This window comes from Perca flavescens, chromosome 21 (genome assembly GCF_004354835.1).
Source record: "Perca flavescens isolate YP-PL-M2 chromosome 21, PFLA_1.0, whole genome shotgun sequence".
Lineage (NCBI taxonomy): Eukaryota > Metazoa > Chordata > Actinopteri > Perciformes > Percidae > Perca > Perca flavescens.
This window is the reverse complement of record NC_041351.1, coordinates 2,282,731-2,301,416: the sequence shown is the minus strand read 5'-3', so window position 1 is coordinate 2,301,416 and position 18,686 is coordinate 2,282,731. Positions and strand designations below refer to the sequence as shown.

Here is an 18,686-nt window from a genome sequence, read left to right as displayed (position 1 = left end):
ATATTGTGTTTTTTTCTCTTTTTTTCACTATTTAAAGGTTTTCAACCTAATTACGTAGCTACTTACAAACTCCTTGTACAGTCCAGGCCAAAAGTTAGGACACACCTTCTCATTCAATGCGTTTCCTTTTTATTTTCATGACTATTTACATTGTAGATTCTCACTGAAGGCATCAAAACTATGAATGAACACATATGGAATTATGTACTTAACAAAAAAGTGTGAAATAACTGAAAACATGTCTTATATTTTAGATTCTTCAAAGTAGCCACCCTTTGCTTTTTTATCAATAAGTGAACAACTTCCACTAATGAACCCTGACAAAGCACACCTGTGAAGGTAAAACCATTTCAGGTGACTACCTCATGAAGCTCATTGAGAGAACACCAAGGGTTTGCAGAGTTATCAAAAAAAGCAAAGGGTGGCTACTTTGAAGAATCTAAAATATAAGACATGTTTTCAGATATTTCACACTTTTTTGTCAAGTACATAATTCCATATGTGTTCATTCATAGTTTTGATGCCTTCAGTGAGAATATACAATGTAAATAGTCATGAAAATGAAGAAACACAATGAATGAGAATGTTGTCCAAACTTTTTTCAACCAAATTACATACCTACTTCCAAACTCCTCATATATTTATCTATGACAATTAAATAACCCTGGAGAAGGGTTGAGTTGTCAAGTTTTATTTTCAATTTTGAGGCATTCACTGTTAAAAAGACCAGGATAACTCATTTTCAAATATTTAAAAAAAAGGCTGTCTCTGAATCGATGACTTCATTTGATGATGAAGCCGGTATAAGTGTGTTCCCTTAACTCGCAGATATGAATAAAATGATGAAGAACTCTCAAAAGGACGATATCTCAAATATCTGATAAGGTAAATTCAGTGAACTGAACATTTGGTTCATCAGTTCCGAGAAGCTGCTTTTCAGTTGGCTGAAGATGAGATAAAAAAGGCAGAAACAGGAAAGAGAACATTTTAAGAGCAGAGAAACAGACGATAAGTTGCACATACGAGAAGAGACAGATGGTCGACATACTAGAAGAGAAAGACGGTCTACCTGGATATGGATCTTCTGCTGATGGTGTTGCTGTTGCTATGGAGATCAGGTAGGACTCTTCTTGCTTTAATTATCAATCTGTGAAAGATGCAAAACATCAATGTTTAAATCCTGAATTAAAGTCACAGTGCAGAATTCAAAACCTCAGAATCAGAATACCAATTTAAAAGTCAGTCACTGACAGATCAAGCTAAAAACAGGAACAATACTCTCATCTCGTACATAAGAAGTGAAATATAAAACTAAGACAAATACACGGAGGTAAACAAAGTGCAGTTACTTGTAAGATAAAGTCTCCAACGTCATGTTCTAATACTTTAAACTCATGCAAACTTTTTAAAAACCTTTTGAAAAATCTCAACAATGTTTAGTTTTTAGGTTTGTTTAACTGAGCGTCTGAAAAGTTCACATTATATATGGAGCTAAATAAAGTTAGACACACACGCACACAGACACACACACACACACACTCACATACATATACACACACATACACACACAGACACACACACACAGACACACATTCACAGAGACACAAAAACACACACTCTCAGATAGCATCGTGGTTTAGTGATATCATCACACAGGATTTCTGGGTTTTGAAGTTGGCTGCTGTGTATTTATGCATTTTCTTTAAATGTACACATTAACTGTGTTATAAAATGTAAAGATACATAAATAGTTTATGACTAAGAGTGCTACTTCTCTTCCTTATTCTGATATGTGCTTAATGTTCAAAGCTCAGAAGTATAAAAATTTAAGTTATAGTGAACAACATTTCTTTTCAGATCTTGGTTTGATCTTTGCATTTTATTTTGATCAGTCTTTTTTAATAAATGTGCTTGTGATATCTCACATTTAGCCCACTTCGTAGCTCTGCTCCAATCAAAATGCTGCTTTATATTCATCTTTCTTCTCTGATTTTCTCCCCAGGACTCTGGGCTGAAGGAAGACACAACTCAACCGGTAAACAAAGAACAGAAATATAAATGAAGTGGATGGATGGGTCTCTGACACCAGAGACTATATGACTAGGGTTGGGTACCGAAACTCGGTGCCAATAGGGAACCGGTGCCGACGTAAACGGTAGTAACGAGACCGAATAAGAACGAAAGTTTCGGTGCCTCATTTCGGTGCCTGACTTTACACTACACCTGACAGCATGTAACGTTAGCCTACCTTTAGCTAGCAGCTGGATTAATCACGGTTAAAATGCTGACAGCTAACGTTAAACAGTGTAAAGTGTGACTGTATTTCACTGTGGAGGACTTCTACAGCGGGATGGAACAGCCTGCTCTGCAGCGCAGCAGCTGCCGTTGTCGCAATTCATAGATATGGTCGTAATTAAACTACACAGAAGGTGCGTTCACTTGCAGCTGCCGTTGTCGGAATTAAACAACACAGACGGTGCGTTCACTTGCAGCTGCCGTTGTCGGAATTAAACAACACAGACGGTGCGTTCACTTGCAGCTGCCGTTGTCGGAATTAAACAACAAAGACGGTGCGTTCACTTGCAGCTGCCGTTGTCGGAATTAAACAACACAGATTCACTTAAAACTGGTAGCCTCGTGGTGCATTGACAGTAATTGTAAAATACCCTTTTCCTATCTGGGGTTCAACAGCAATTTACTGGTGAAATAAGTTATTGTTATTGTTATAGTTATTACGTTATTATTAAATTTTTAATTTTGACCAAGGCCTTAGCGACCCGACACCGGATAAGCGGACGAAGATGGATGGATGGATGGATGGCCTTAGCAATAAACAAGTCACTGACTGTTGTTTACTACCCTTATTTTTTTTTTTTTATTGAAAAGTACCGGTTTAGGCACCGTTTAGGCACCGGCACCGTTTTAAAAGTATCGATTTAGCACCGGAATCAAAAAAAAAAAAACGATACCCAACCCTATATATGACAGAGCGCATTTAAGTCCCCCCCAATGGAGGGGAAAACAACTCTCCGCACTCCATTGCCCACCCAAAAAACTGATCTTTTATGAAAACAAAAGTGGATAATAACGTGAGGAATCATTTGTTACCAAGTTGAATATCCTAATGTCAGTTTTAACCTAACAAACATAACATCTGACATAACATTAGCTTAGTGTCTCTCCATTCTCTCTGCTGATTCCTCACAACTGTTTCCACTTTTTCCTTCTTAAAAGCTCAGTTTTTCAGCTCGGCAGCTTATAAAAACTGAAGTTATGCGTTCTTTACATAGTTGGAGGTTTATATCAACACTGCAGTTTAGATTCTCTGGCCGAGTCCGAACTTGACCCGATATTTCCTGCCACTATCCTCGGGCCGGGAACTTCTCCTGTAGCTCTGGGTGTATGTCCTGCACTGACTTGTATGGGAAGTAAACTGTGCTAAATCGTGTCTCCCCCCCATCTGTAACAGCTGTCTTCCATAATTGCGCAACCAGGCCAGATTGTTTCAGATATCTCATGAGTCATTTAGCAGCAGATATGGTCTCTCCTATATCTGGCGTGTCATCGGCCAGTTTGTCAGCATACAGACCGTGGCGAAGGACAGTATTAATTAGGTGAGAAAGTCTCCTATATGGTTCCAGGGTTTTGATTATGTTGCTGCCTCGATCTGTTCCCCACACTATTCGGCTGAGGGAGATATGGATCGAGGTCTTTTCTTTTTTACGTTTCTTCATTTGGATCCATTTGCGATCCATTCCATTCTGAATAAACTAACAACAGTTTACAGGCTTCGTCCTTGTTGCATTATTCATTAAGATAATTCCAAAAAAAATTTTGTAGTTTAAACAACTCAGAATTGTAGTTGAGAACGCCAGTTATAACAGCCCATGTGTTAAAAAAATTGTCAGGTTTAAATCAGGCTCGGGCTCATAATTACAGTTAATGTGTTGGACACAACGTGCACAGGCTCGGGTAGGGTCGAGCTTGATTTTTTGGGCCCGGCACAGCAGCTTTTAGACACGTTTCTGATGTTTGCTAGCATACGGAATAAAGAGGAGGAATCCGTCAGTGTATGACGCAATGCGCTCTGTCTCTATTGTACACGCCCTGTTTCTTACTAATATTTAATGTTTCTTTTAACTAAAGCAGAATAGTTATTTTGACCCCAACCACCATTTTTGACTGTGCTTAACCAAGTAGTTCTGATCTGACAGGGGTGTGACGGTGAAGGACATTTGTGTTGTCAGTTGTTGTTAATTATGGGCACAGCTTCCGGTTAATCCATCACTGAAGTGGAGTCTGCAAGAAAAAAATGAAAGCTTCAGGTGTCTTCTGTTAGAGATGTCTGGGAATTACATGAGTTTGTTAAAATAAAAAGGGTTATATTTTGATAAAATATGCTCCACTTTTGTTGAGCATTAGATGAGAGGATCGATATCCCCAGGATAGGATAGGAATATCATTGATGATGTTAATATTAGAAGTAGACTTACCTAAGTCTGACTAACATCAATCCATCAATCAATCCATAACAGAGATTGAAAGCAACTTTAGGGCAAACTATACTTAATGCTATAGTAAAACATATTACTTTTGGCATGTTTAATAGTAGAACGTGATCATATATAACATCATAAATAACTCCAGTAAGCACAGTGTGTGGGATAAGGCGTTACGCTGGATAGGCCAACAATAACAGGATGTTACCAAAGATGTATGAAGATCACTTACTGTTTGTCCCTGACAATTGTCTACCACTTCCAGCGTTCATTAGGAATGTATGTGCAGATGGTACACAAGCGGCAAATCACTCCAAAGACCGGAACATGCTGCTGTAGTTAGCAGCATTAGCCCCCAGTGGATCGCTTAATGCCAGTGATTCATCAAATCATTAAACAACTAAAATGATTTGCTAAAAGTACTGACTAAACAGTTGTAATAGTAGTTAAAAGTACTGAGTAAACAGGTCTAATAGTAGCTAAAAGTACTGACTAAACAGCTGAAAGGATTTGCTAAAAGTAATAGATAGAAGGGCTGAAACTACAGTAGTATGATTGCTGACCAATCACGGAACACCTTTAATTTGAAAGGTAAATTGTGACTTGATGAAGGGGTTCATGAGTTCATCTGACAGGGCTGTGGGGCGGTACCTCAGATTAGATAGGTTAGGAACCACTGCTTTTTGCCACTGTGCTGAGCAACATACCCCTCAGGGATCGGCAAATGCCACATGGGTTAGGCCACAGTATTGCTACTGCCACTTTGCAATAGTGACACTACTGTAAACATTAGCATGTTAGCATGTGAATACTGTGCCTCACAGAGCTGCTAGTGTGGCTGTTAGTCTTACAGCACCAAAGATTCTCTATACATAAAGATAGAGCATTATAAGCAAACGGTCTGAAACTATCATCGGTATCTCGGGGTCTTGTTTGCGAGTGAGGGGACAATGGCGCAGGAGATTGGTCGAAGAATCGGCGGGGGCAGTATTACATTGAATTTATCACAGCATTGGGACGAAGAGAGAGTTGAGCCAGAAGGCAAAGATCCCGATCTATCGGCCAATTTCCATTCCTACCCTCACCGATGGTCATGAAGGCTGGGTCATGACCGAAAGAACTGTTAAAGGAATTATGATTCTTTGAGTTTTGTTGATCATTTGAGCATTTTTATGTATGCACTTTTGTTCAAAAATTCTCACACTGTTCACTGAGCTGGAAATGTAGTCAGAGGGTAAATGTTGTTTATTACCTCTGGTGACCGGACGGAAACACCATGTATGTGGACTGAATGTGAACTGATGTATATGTCAAGGTCACCAGTGGGGGAAAAATACTGTTTTCTTATAAGACACAGAGCAGTGTTTCTTGAGGATTTTTGTCTAATGATAATAGAGTATAGTAGAGAGACTATTTCCCATAGGATAAGGAGAGATTTGTTTTTTGCTGTATTCCAATTAGAAAGGATTTCTTTTTTTCTGTGACAGTATAAAATTGATTTGCACAAACTTCTCTGTGGTAGTTATTGGGGAAAATTTATCTGGTCAGACATTGACAATTTTCCTCTGTAACTTCTACTTCTACTGTAACTTCTACTTCTAACTATCACTTTAACCATCTCTGCGTCTCCCTTAGAGATAGGGCGAGTAGCTCACTCATCTGTGAAGAACTTGGAGTAGAGTCACTGCTCCTTTGCGTCAAAAGGAGCCAGTTGAGGTGGTTTGGGTGTCTGGTAAGAATGCCCCCTGGGCGCCTCCCTCGGGAGGTGTTCCAGGGAGGAACTGCTGGAAGGAGGCCTCGGGGGGAAGACCCAGGACTAGGTGGCTTGTTTGAAAATGTAGTGAACATCGCATGGATGGATGAAAATTTATATTTGTATAATTTGTTATTTTCTTTTGCTTTTTCAGGAAACCTTTGCATATTGTATCCCACAATCCTTTGTTTTCTTCCAGGTTCTCAGGAGTGTGAAAGCACAGCCAAGGCTGACATCGTGGTGTTGGTGGATGAGTCTGGGAGCATCAGCCGTTCAGACTTTGAAACCATGAAGACCTTTCTTGATGGAATGGTCAGCAATTTCAACATTGGCCCAGACAGAGTCCAGATTGGTAATATTTTAATAACTACTATTCATACTAACACTCTAAGGACTATGTTTGGAGGTTATTCCTGGGTCTACAATGGCACATAAAGGCAATCTTATTCTTCTATTTCAACTTATAGCAGCTGTCCAAGGTTGAGCGGTCAGGGTTATGGCTCATCTTATGAGCATTAAGTTGTTTGGGCCATCTGTATATTTGCAAATAAGTACAGTTTGCGTGAGACATGAGTGTGTGTGGTGGCAATGATGAGGACAATAAAAAGTATTGTATTTTATATTACTTTGTTAGAAACCCTACAGCACACATTTTTCTTTAACTACAGCAGTTTTGAAATTTAAATTTCACCTCATTGTAACTTACTAAAGAATACTTTATTATTATTATTATTATTATTATTATTATTATTATTATTATGGAAGAAGAGTTGAGTTAGCATTTTACACATTGTAAATGTTCATTCCTGCAGGTCTGGTTCAGTACAGTGATAACCCAAGGACCACGTGGCACCTACACACCCACCAGACCAAATATTCCATGCTGAAGGCCATCGCCAATCTGGAACAGCTACAATCACAAACCTTCACAGGTGATTTAACAGTCTGTTGTCCAATTCACACACGGTTCACAATGTGAGGGACTGTGAGATAAAAGGCACCTTATGGATCTAGTCTTACAATGGGAGTCACATATATTTACTTCTGTATTTAGGTCCATCAGTGGTGGAAACTGAAGCTGTTAGTGATCAGTATTTTGTACAAGATAATTACATTAAATATTGAAAGTAAAGTATGTGTAGTGACGACCCAATGTTAGGCTTTTTGAACCTTTGACTTTTCTTATCAACAAATCATTTTATTAATTATTATTAATATATTGTTACACAGTCCCTTAACAGTCTATGAGAAAGTGAATTCAGATTTTACTTCTGGAATGAGGTATATCCGGAATAACTCCCTTAACTTCTCTCTGTGGCTTTTGATGTGTCTTTATCACTGTTATACAGGACGTGCTCTGAACTACATCCTTCCAAACAACTTTAAACCCAATGTGGGAATGCGAGCAGACTCCAAAAAGATTGCTGTCTTGATCACTGATGGAGAGTCCTACGACGACGTAATCCTCCCCTCAGAGAAACTGAAGGACGCCGGCATTGAGATCTACACTATTGGTGATTGATTTTCAGTTTGAATAGCGAGAAAGTCAGAGGATAAGCTCTGAAATTCTCTGAAACTACAAAACTTTACCACAAAAGAAAAAAGTGACATCAATATGAATTGAAAATGGTGCCTTAAAGCGTAACTCTTGCCAAAATGCAACCTAGGGTCTTTTTTGTGAATGTACCGGAGTCAAACTTTCATTTAAAATCATATTTAGGACGGAAACGCCACTTTTAAGATTGACCGTATTCTCGTTTTTCGGTCAAGTGGCCTTTTGAATGGGAGTGCTAGGGGCACTTTTAGGCTAGCCTCAAAATAGCTATTTTTAAAACACTAAGAAGGCTCAACACAACATGAGACTTTCTCGCAACTAGGTAGAATTTGAACAAAGTTTTAAAGTAACGAGATATGAAACGCAAATAGACCCAAATAACACTACTTCAGTGTTTTCAAAAGTCTGTCCCTGAAGCTACTGCTGCGTTGGGTGACACAGCAGCTGCACAGATCATTATATGACCCGATCATTAACGAAAATTCTTCCGCAACGTTACCTGGTAAGTGAGAGTAGCTTATATGATAGTCTGTTTGTGTGTGTGTGGCCAGCAATGTGGACTAAAAACAAATTCAGGCTAGGCAGTTTAAAAACAGGCATCCTTGGTTAGAGTGGACGGACAGAAAGTTAGGTAAATATCAGCACACATGCAAAGCGGATATAAGCAATGGAAATTCATAAGGTGAATTTGACTATGCAAATTAGAGTAAATTCTTCAAAATTAAATGTGCATAATGTAAACAATTAAATTACTATATGGTAATGTTAGTTATCAATGGTCAGATAATTAACTAAAATAGAGTGGAGGTTTTTTCTCCTTTCATCTGCTTTTTATGCATTTGTTAGCCATGGTGTGGAAGATTGTACAGTTTATTAAATAATTTTGAGTAAATTTAGGTCCTATTCTGCAGATGTTATTACTAATAGATACAAAACGTGTATGATGAGGCTAATTATTAGTCATGGTTTTGTGCGGCAGTGTAGGGGTGTCGATTAAATGGCTCATTTGTGGGATGTCCTGTTGTGTTCAGGTTTGGTTGAGTTTCTTAAAAAGTGAAAATCTGTCTCATCTTTTCTCAACTGTTTTTCCAGGGCTTTAAATGAACGCCATCAATACTGAAAACGCCATCAATACTGAAATGTCAGTTGTCCATGTACAGCTCGTATATGGAAACGTCACAGTGCGTCGCTCTGGGACAGGCGAGGATGAGGCTGGGAGTGGAAAATCACAGTAAACTTACTACAAAAAAATAAACTACACCACTGCATGAGAAACATTGAGATCATTGTTTGTGTACACAGAGTTTACTAAAAAGAAAGGGTTTGAGCAACTCACGTTAGTAGTTGTTGTTTACGCTATATGCCATTTTCCCAGTCAAAAAGAGTCGATCTCTGAATGCGAATGAACGTACTCCATAGGAGGAGATGTCTGTTGTGATGTGTGACTCAGGGATTTAATAAGAGAAAAACGGCAGTATAAGACTGGAAAACTCACAAAAATAAACTGACGGGAAAAACATAGGCAGGAGTGAACTGACGCAGGCACAGACACAAGGCACAGGGAGGAAACACAAGGGCATGGCTACAAAATGATCTGACAAAGGGATTCACAGAGGTTAAATACAAGAGGTAACGAACGAATGAGGTACAGGTGATACAGCAGGTGAAACACATCAGGGCGGGACAGGACAATCAACTAACGGAAAAACGGAAAACATGACATCAACTAAACACAGAAACTTGACACAACACAGAACACTGTCAAGACAGGCTAAACACAATAAGCAGGGAGATAACTAAACAGAAATCTACAAAACAGGATACAGACAACAGAAATGAACCAACAGGTAACAAATGGAACAAAATGCAAAGCAAAACAATGAAACCATAACAAAGTCATTCTTATGAGGCTCCTTTTTCAACTACAAGGTCAATATTGTTTTTCACTAACGACAAAACAACATTTATCCATGCATTTATATGGACCTAAGCTTTAGGAGCTTTCCATCTTTACTCTCCTCCCTCGACTATTTTTGACTGGCTCGATAGACGGCGACCAGAAGAACAACTGCTAACGTGAGTTGCTCAAAACCTTTTTTAGTAAACTCTGTGAACACAACCAATGTTGTCAACGCTTGCATTAAGGTGTAGAGCTCCTGGTGATACTTGGAGCAAAGTCTCATGTTGTGTCGAGTGGTTTAGTGGTTTAAAAACAGCTATTTTGAGGCTAGCATAAAAGTGCCCCTACCACTCCCAAAAACGAGAATATCTTCAATCTTAAAAGTGGCGTTTCCGTCCAATATGATTTTAAAGAAAGTTTGACTCGGGTACATTCACAAAAAGACCCTAGGTTGCATTTTGGCGAGAGTTACGCTTTAAGTCACGCCCCACTTTTATAGAATTTAAACCAAGCAAATTTATTTTTCAGAAATAGCCTTCGAAAACACACTTTACCCTCATGTTGTCTTCCTGTCCACCATGCACGTTTTTCTGGGTCAAAATTTAAAATGAAAACGTTTATTTTTCTGTCGCTTTTTCCCCAAGTCTTTTGTCACTTATTCTATTGTTTGTTGATTTATTTTTGCACCAGTTTTTTTGACATTTTAGTTTTTTCCATTTTTTTAACCTTTTTTCCGACATTTGTCATTTTTTTCAACATTCTTTTATCAGTTTTTTTCTTCAATACTATAAAATTGAATAAAACAGCCAAATTCAATAATAGTAGTGAATGGATCATTTATTTTTATTTGTGAAGACAGTTGCATGAAACCATCCACATTATTTTTTTGGACAATTTGGTTAATGTAAAACCCAAATTTCTGATGTAGAAACTTTTGACAATGGGTCAAATTTGACCCGAAGACAACAGGAGGGTTAAGTCATCGTTTTTTTGTTTTTTTTTTAAAGAAATACACATATTTACAAAGTGCATTTCAGAGCACATTGATAAGAAACTGAGGAGCAGGACAAAAGTGACTAAAATAAATTAAATATCAAAACTGCACAAAATACTTTAAATAAGGCCACAAATGATCTTGCCTAAGAATATCAACACAAACACAAACAAAACAAAAAGTGAATGTTAATCAAATGATGGTTACCATGGTTCTGACAATGGAAATCAACCAGTATAGTCTGTCATATGTTTAGTTTAGGAATCAGTAAACCACTATTACATGTCAATTAAATAGTTTTGTTTGTTTTGGGTCTGAGGTTTGGGCACAGTATTAACACACATTTTTATCTCAGGTGTGAAGGATGTTAACGAGAAGGAGCTAAGTGACATTGCCTCCGATCCTGAAGAAATTCACACCTACTATATCGATAACTTCTCATCCCTCCTGCACGTTGTCGACGACCTCACCATCAACATCTGTAAGAGCTTTAATAGCCTAGGTAGGAAAACAGTCCACCATAATTAAACAATACATGTTCACACCATATTGATCCACCTGTATCAGAATCAATCTCAAGATATCAAGGTAGGTTTTAAAAGAAGTGTAGTGTTTCACTGTCAGACCTACTGTATGTCCACAGCGCTGTGGAGTAAAGTCTGGCTAATTAAAACCACAGACACATTCTGGGATTCGAGGTGGTTAAACCTCATTGGCTCTTACCAGTGTATCTCCGTGTGAACTTTGTCCACCAATCGGTCCCAAAAAGTCCCAGTTAGAGAGGAAATGACCTAAACATATTCTTTATAAATCTTTACAATAATTTCCCATCCAAATTTTCTTCAAAACTTGACCTTTTCAGCAAGTAGCTTTCTAGCTCAAATGTTGTTAATTCCTGAAGCGAAGGGATTCTGAGAACGGCAACACAGAGAGAGCATAAGGTGAGGGATGGATAACAGACCGTTTTTGGGGCTTAAAAACGCAAAAAAGGGAAACCACCCTCCAGAGTGGAAATCTTAACAACGTTCTACCGTCGCATTACCGTCTAAAAGGTAAAAACGCCAAAGTCTGAAGACAGTGGTGTGGAGAGCGACGAGAAAAAGGCATCCATGTAAGTCTGTTGTTACGGAGTAGGCTACAGAAACTGCTTCAGGCTCCTAAACATAGCCTTAGATACATTGTCTTTCAAGGAGTTCTAAGTTCCTTCATAGGGATTTGCCAGTGACGTTTCTGCAGCCAACCTCAACAGGTACACATTGCACACACCATCCTCAGCTCTGGCACTTGCATACCAGGTCTGCGTACTTTGCTGTCTTTCTCCTGAAGGCCTCCTCCATCAGGTCTTCCCAGGGGAAGAAAGGCAAGAGATGAACAGAGACGTGATGGGGTTTGACTAATTGATGACCACATCAGAACTGGTATCAGCTTTAATCTGAGCTTTTATCAGTATCTTCTTTAAAGTTTGAGAGAGAAAGAATGGAATCAATCGAGATATAGTTATCAAACACGTCATTTAGTTTCTCTATACTGCACAAGTTACCAGAAGATCTGAGGTTTGTCTAAGCTACACGTCCTTTTAAGGTCATAGATGTTTTTCTTTTTTATTATGCATTGCTGTGATTCTTCTTGCTACCACAAGATGGTGCAAAAGTCAGAAATGTTCAAAACATATAGCTATTTTAATAATTTTTTACACATTGTGTCAATGTATGAATGTGCTCTTTCCTTCCCTTAGTGTTTGTCAGGCTAGTGAATGGGACCAGTCTGTGCTCAGGCAGGCTGGAGGTGAACACTAACCAGTCTACCCAGCGCTGGTCCCCAGTGTGTGAAGATGACTTTGACCAGCAGGATGCAGAGGTGGTCTGTAGGGAGCTTGGTTGTGGGGCTCCTTCAGTCCTCCAGGGGGCGCTCTATGGAGAAGTGGAAGCTCCAATGAGGACCAAAGAGTTCCAGTGTGGAGGCAACGAGTCTGCTCTCCTAGACTGTAGAAGCTCAGGGTCAGATAGAAACATCACCTGCTCACCTGGAAAAGCTGTTGGACTCACCTGCTCAGGTAGAAGAAGAGCTGCAGCTTTGATTTGGTTAATTTCTGTTCTAATGAAAATCAATTTGCTGACCAATCTCTGGTTTCTGTTAAGATCCTGTCAGGTTGGTTGGAGGATCCAGTCACTGTACTGGAACACTGGAGGTGAAACGAGGAGACTGGAGACCAGTGGATGTCTCTGATTGGACCCTGAAGGAAGCAGCGGTAGTCTGTGAAGAGCTGGACTGTGGCTCTCCTGTTTCAGCAGGAATAAGAAATGAGTCTCTACCCAACTCTACATGGGAGATCAGTCCTAACTGTATTCACTCTGGGTATACCCTGAAAGAGTGTGTAACATCAGGTTCCTCTTCCTCCATCATGAAGATCAACTGCTTAGGTAAGACCATCACTGACATCTGATCTTTCCAGTTTCTCAGTATAAATTTAATCTGACATGTTCTCAGTTAGTCTTATTTGGTAGGAAATGCTGAGACTCCGAGGTCTGCTCAGCAACATGACAGATGTGGATATGTTTGTATCTAAGGCCCTGTTCACACGATGACGCTCACGGGTGAAAAAAATATTTTATTGGATGTGATTTTCGTTTATACGGCGACAGCGTTTTGGGGCTTACAGTTTTTTTCGATTGCTAAACAACAGTGGGCACAACTGGAGTCACATGTGCAAAACGCTAACTACAGTCTGCACAGCAGTAGTTCATGTGGACCAAACTCTAGTTTGTTTTTCATTGCTTGAACACAGTTTTCAAAACTCTACACACTTATCCCATGACTTTAACCACAACGTGCACAACACTGTAGATTTACAGCACTTTGTTCAGATGCTAACACACTGCTGTCAGAACTGTTAACCACACATTCAAAACAGAATAGATTTCAGTCTGGTGCCTATCAAACACTGCTGATTGCAATTTTAGCTGAAAGCTTACAGTTTTTTTCGATTGCTAAACGACAGTGGGCACAACTGGAGTCACATGTGCAAAACTCTAACTACAGTCTGCACTACCTACAGTCACCTGAGCTAAACAGTTCACATCACCTGCAAAACTCATTCAAAGCAACACAACTCTTAACACACGTCTCAAACAGTATGCACAGGCCTCACTGAGATAACACACACAGTCACTCAGAACACACTGAGGGTAAAAACACTAGCGTCAAACACCAATACACAAATTACAAACTTTCTCATCTTTACAGTTTGAACAATTTGAGTGACTTGACACTACTCAACAGTTTATTTAAGGAAAAAATATAGATTGTATAGCATACCAATTTTTACATAAGGTAAACAAGAAGGAATGAAAATCAGCAGTAAAGTATTTTGTCTCTAGTAATTTATGGAATTACTGGGGAAAAAAAAAACTAAAAGGTACATAACAGTACCAACGAATAGTGTGACTAATCCTGCCTCTCTCCAGCATCATGTGGCAAGTTTTCTTCATCACATTGGATGTCTTCATCATCTCTAAATACTAATGAATGTGGTGTTTCTATTGCTTTCACCTCCATTACTTTCTGAAAAACAGTAAGAACACAGTTTTACTATTGTAAAGATATAGTGTTTTTCACTTTTTTTATAGCTGTGTACATAACCTCAGACATCTTACCTGGACATGTTGGTATCTTTGCTCTTTTACCTGTTTGTGTGAACATATATGGTATTTATATAGAGAAAGCTCAGAAAGCCTTTTTTTGTATACAAACACCAAATAAGAAGGAAACAATTATACACTGTACCGTTTGAGAGAAACAGGTAAAAGAGCAAAGATACCAACATGTCCAGGTAAGATGTCTGAGGTTATGTACACAGCTATAAAAAAAGTGAAAAACACTATATCTTTACAATAGTAAAACTGCGTTCTTACTGTTTTTCAGAAAGTAATGGAGGTGAAAGCAATAGAAACACCACATTCATTTTTATTTAGAGATGATGCAGACATCCAATGTGATGAAGAAAACTTGCCACATGATGCTGGAGAGAGGCAGGATTAGTCACACTATTCTTTGGTACTGTTACGTATGTACCTTTAGTTTTTTTCCCCAGTAATTCCATAAATTACTAGAGACAAAATACTTTATTGAAGAAAACTGCTGATTTTCATTCCTTCTTTTTTACCTTATGTAAAAATTGGTATGCTATACAATCTATATTTTTTCCTTAAATAAACTGTTGAGTAGTGTCAAGTCACTCAAATTGTTCAAACTGTAAAGATGAAAAAGTTTGTAATTTCTGTATTGGTGTTTGACGCTAGTGTTTTTACCCTCAGTGTGTTCTGAGTGACAGTGTGTGTTATCTCAGTGAGGATTGTGCATAGTGTTTGGCTGCACTGAGCCTGTTTTGCAGGTGATGTGAACTGTTTAGCTCAGGTGACTGTTGGTAGTGCAGACTGTAGTTTGAGTTTTGCACATGTGACTCCAGCTGTGCCCACTGTCGTTTAGCAATCGGAAAAAACTGTAAAAACGCAAAAAAAGTGAAACCACACTCCAGAGTGGAAATCTTAAAAACGCTCCACCGTTGCGTTACCAAGTAAAGAGTAAAAACGCAAAAGTCTGAAGACAGATGTGTGGAGAGAGATGAGAAAAAGGTGTCCAGGTAGTCTGTTGTTACGGAGTAGGCTACACAAATTATAGGCTCCTGTTATCTAAAAGAATTTCAAATGGCTCAATATTGAAATGATTTCGACAATGTGGATAAGGTTGTTATAGTTTGATGATGATATGTAGGCTCTTAATTTGAGCCAGAGTAGGCTATAACGTTGCAGATGAAGAGAGAGAGAGAGAGCGAGTGGTAGTGGGCAGAGGAGGGTCTGCTTCAGCCTCCTCTGCCCACTGCTTCTCGCTCTCAAGCAGCAGCTGAAGGGCCGCGAGGCTCAGGGTATTGATGGTGCTCCCACGGGTGCTGTGCTGTGGCTTATCACAGTCAACTGTGCCGGTCATCATCAGACAAACGCAGATTTTCCCCCACCATAACGCTCGTCTAAACGCAGAATATAAAGTGATAACGCAATGCTACTTTTGCGTTTTCTCTTCAAATCATTTCTCTGTAAACCTAGCCTAAATCATTGTTAAGAACTTGCACACTGTACTAATGTTGAAGCTGCTTCTGTATCAGACTCCCTTAATACAGTGTGTCGCCTCACATTGTCTGAATGTACTGCGTTGATATTTGGAATCTAGGCTCTGATCTGACACCAGGCTCAGCACATTAGGGAGAGACCATAATATCCCAACCAAATGACATTAGATAGAGTCTGATGCAGGAATGTACTATGTACTATGTTCGCGTGGGCAGGACAAACTGCCATGTGGCCATTCCCCTGGAGGTCAACTTGCCACGAGTAGGATATCCTGTATTATAGGCATCTTCTATGTGTGGAACTGTGGCTCTTACTGCTATTTGGCCATTCCCCCGAGCTACAAAGGGAATATACGAGCTAATGAAATGGCACCTGTTATGCCGCAAATACTGTACTTAACAATCCTGCACACTTGGAAAAGCTGTTGGACTCACCTGCTCAGGTAGAAGGGGAGCTACAGCTTCAATTTAGTAAATTTCTGCTCTAATGAAACTCGCTTTATCATTTGCTGACGACTCACTTGTTTCTGTTCAGAGCCGGTCAGGTTGGTGGGAGGATCCAGCCACTGTGCAGGAACACTGGAGATGAAACGAGGAGACTGGAGACCAGTGGATGTCTCTGATTGGACCCTGAAGGAAGCAGCGGTAGTCTGTGGAGCGCTGGACTGTGGCTCTGCTGTTTCAACAGTAATAAGAAATGAGTCCTTATCCAAATCTGCATGGAAGATCAGTCCTAACTGTATTCAGTCTGGATCTGCCCTGAGAGAGTGTGTAACATCAGGTTCCTCCTCCTCCATCATGGAGATCACCTGCTTAGGTAAGACCATCAAGGACATCATTTTTGTATGCATTTACACTTTTGTCTACACTTTGTCACAAATCAAGATCAGTTTTGAAGTTTAAATTATCTCTCTCCAGACTCTGTCAGGCTGGTAAATGGGACCAGTCTGTGCTCAGGCAGACTGGAGATGAAGACTAACCAGTCTACCCAGGGCTGGTCCTCAGTTTGTGAAGATGACTTTGACCAGCAGGATGCAGAGGTGGTCTGTAGGGAGCTTGGCTGTGGGGCTCCTTCATTCCTCCAGGGGGCGCTCTATGGAGAAGTGGAGGCTCCAATGTGGACCAAAGAATTCCAGTGTGGAGGCAACGAGTCTGCTCTCCTAGACTGTAGAAGCTCAGATAGAAACAACTGCTCATCTGGAAAAGCTGTTGGACTCACCTGCTCAGGTAGAAGAGGAGCTGCAGCTTTAATTTGGTTCATTTGTGTTCTAATGAAACTCACTTTATCATTTTGCTGATGACTCTCTTGTTTCTGTTAGATCTTGTCAGGTTGGTGGGAGGATGGAGTCGCTGTACTGGAACACTGGAGGTGAAACAGGGAGACTGGAGATCAGTGGATGGCTCTGACCAGACCCCGAAGGAATCAGCATCTGTTTACTGTAGAAAGCTGAGCTGTAGCTCTGCTCTTTCAGTAGGAAGGATAGAGGACTCCTCCAACAGATCTGCATGGAAGATCAACTCCAACTGTGTTCAGTCTGGATCTGCTCTGAGGGAGTGTGTAACACCATCGTCTTCGTCTTCCTCCGTCCTGGAGCTCGCCTGTTTACGTAAGTCTAGTCTATATCAACATCAGGTTCTTTTTCCTCCATTGTGGAGCTCACCTGTTTACATAAGTCCATCAGTGACATCATATATGACATTGATCTTCCAGTGTCCTCCTTTCTTCTGGTGTGAACTGTGAAGTTATCTAGGACAATGTCGTCCTGAAGGGTGGAGAAGTAGGATTGTTCCTGGATGCTTAAACTGTGGTGATCTGCATCTTTAAGCAACCTGTTGTGGTTCAACTTGACAGTGTTTATTGTGAAAACTCAACCAGACAGACATTCAGAAGAGAATCGGTCGACTTTAGTTAACTTCATAAGTGATTTTCTGTGATTTAACGTCACAGAAGCTTATGGTTAATGGGAGCTGTTGAGCTGATGTAATCTAATGTTATAAATGTGTTTTATCAGATCCAGCAGCTGTTATCATCAGACTGGTCATCCTGCCGCTGACTCTGCTGTTGTTCACCATTGTCATCTATTTCATCATGAAGGTACCGTACACGTCTTGTTTGAGGCTCTGGGTTGCGCGGTAAATGTGAGTGTGTTTTTGGCAAATCACTGTGTGTGATGTTTTGCAAAAAGTGTGAAGCTGACAATATGCTTACAGTTGTGCAAATCTAGCCTAGTGTTTTGCTCCTTGAGTGTAAGGTTTTGCTAATTGTGGGAAAGTTTTAATTTTAGTGTGTAAGCAATTGTAAAAAACGAAGAAAAGGAGTGATGCAGTAACTCATATTTGTGCTGTCATGTCTCTCCAGGTCCAGGCCACCAGGAGGCTGATGTCGGGACCACAGGAGAACATCGAACTGGATTATTATAACCTTGGTGTTAGCAGAGCTGAAGGAGCACCAGCTGAAGAGGAAGGAGCCCAGGCAGCAGAGTAGGACCTCCAAAGAGCTCATCTCATACAAATGGATTTCTCAGCTGCCACACAACTGCATATCAACTCAGTCAATTTTAAATTGTTTCACAGATGTTCCCTTTAAACTAATACTGATATGACAACAGGAAGAGAAAACTGAAGAATAAAATCATCTTTGGTTTCGTCTCTCCTCTTAGTCTTAAGTGATAATCCAACCAGGTCTTTTGCAACTAGTAGTAATGTCCATATTGAACAATTCCCTTGAGAAAGAAAAATGCAAGCGGCAGACGAGGAGAGAGCATCCACACAAAGAAGCTCTGAAAATATTAAACCCAATGAGGTTGTAGGCCATAGATTTAATTGGAAAGAAAAATAATATAGATAATAATAATCAAATCAA

At 39.8% G+C, this 18,686-nt stretch overlaps 1 protein-coding gene across 1 annotated transcript; it reads left to right on the top strand.

The window, feature by feature from the left end:
- Positions 1 to 1,012: 1,012 nt before the first annotated feature.
- LOC114548526 (scavenger receptor cysteine-rich type 1 protein M130-like) lies at positions 1,013 to 17,557 on the top strand. Its single transcript, XM_028568511.1, has 12 exons — positions 1,013 to 1,118; positions 2,003 to 2,035; positions 6,452 to 6,604; positions 7,065 to 7,184; positions 7,602 to 7,766; positions 11,057 to 11,182; positions 12,437 to 12,754; positions 12,840 to 13,121; positions 16,359 to 16,640; positions 16,742 to 17,050; positions 17,143 to 17,430; positions 17,535 to 17,557. Exons 1-12 carry the CDS (start codon positions 1,076 to 1,078, stop codon positions 17,555 to 17,557), a joined length of 2,142 nt encoding a protein of 713 aa, XP_028424312.1. The 5' UTR covers positions 1,013 to 1,075.
- Positions 17,558 to 18,686: the final 1,129 nt, after the last annotated feature.

Excerpts from the sequence above, each read along its gene's own strand:
- LOC114548526 (XM_028568511.1), top strand. The coding sequence starts at position 1,076 with ATGGATCTTCTGCTGATGGTGTTGCTGTTGCTATGGAGATCAG. Across the intron at positions 6,605-7,064 it reads CCCAGACAGAGTCCAGATTG|GTCTGGTTCAGTACAGTGAT; the intron begins GTAATATTTTAA and ends TCATTCCTGCAG. Across the intron at positions 7,185-7,601 it reads ACAATCACAAACCTTCACAG|GACGTGCTCTGAACTACATC; the intron begins GTGATTTAACAG and ends ACTGTTATACAG.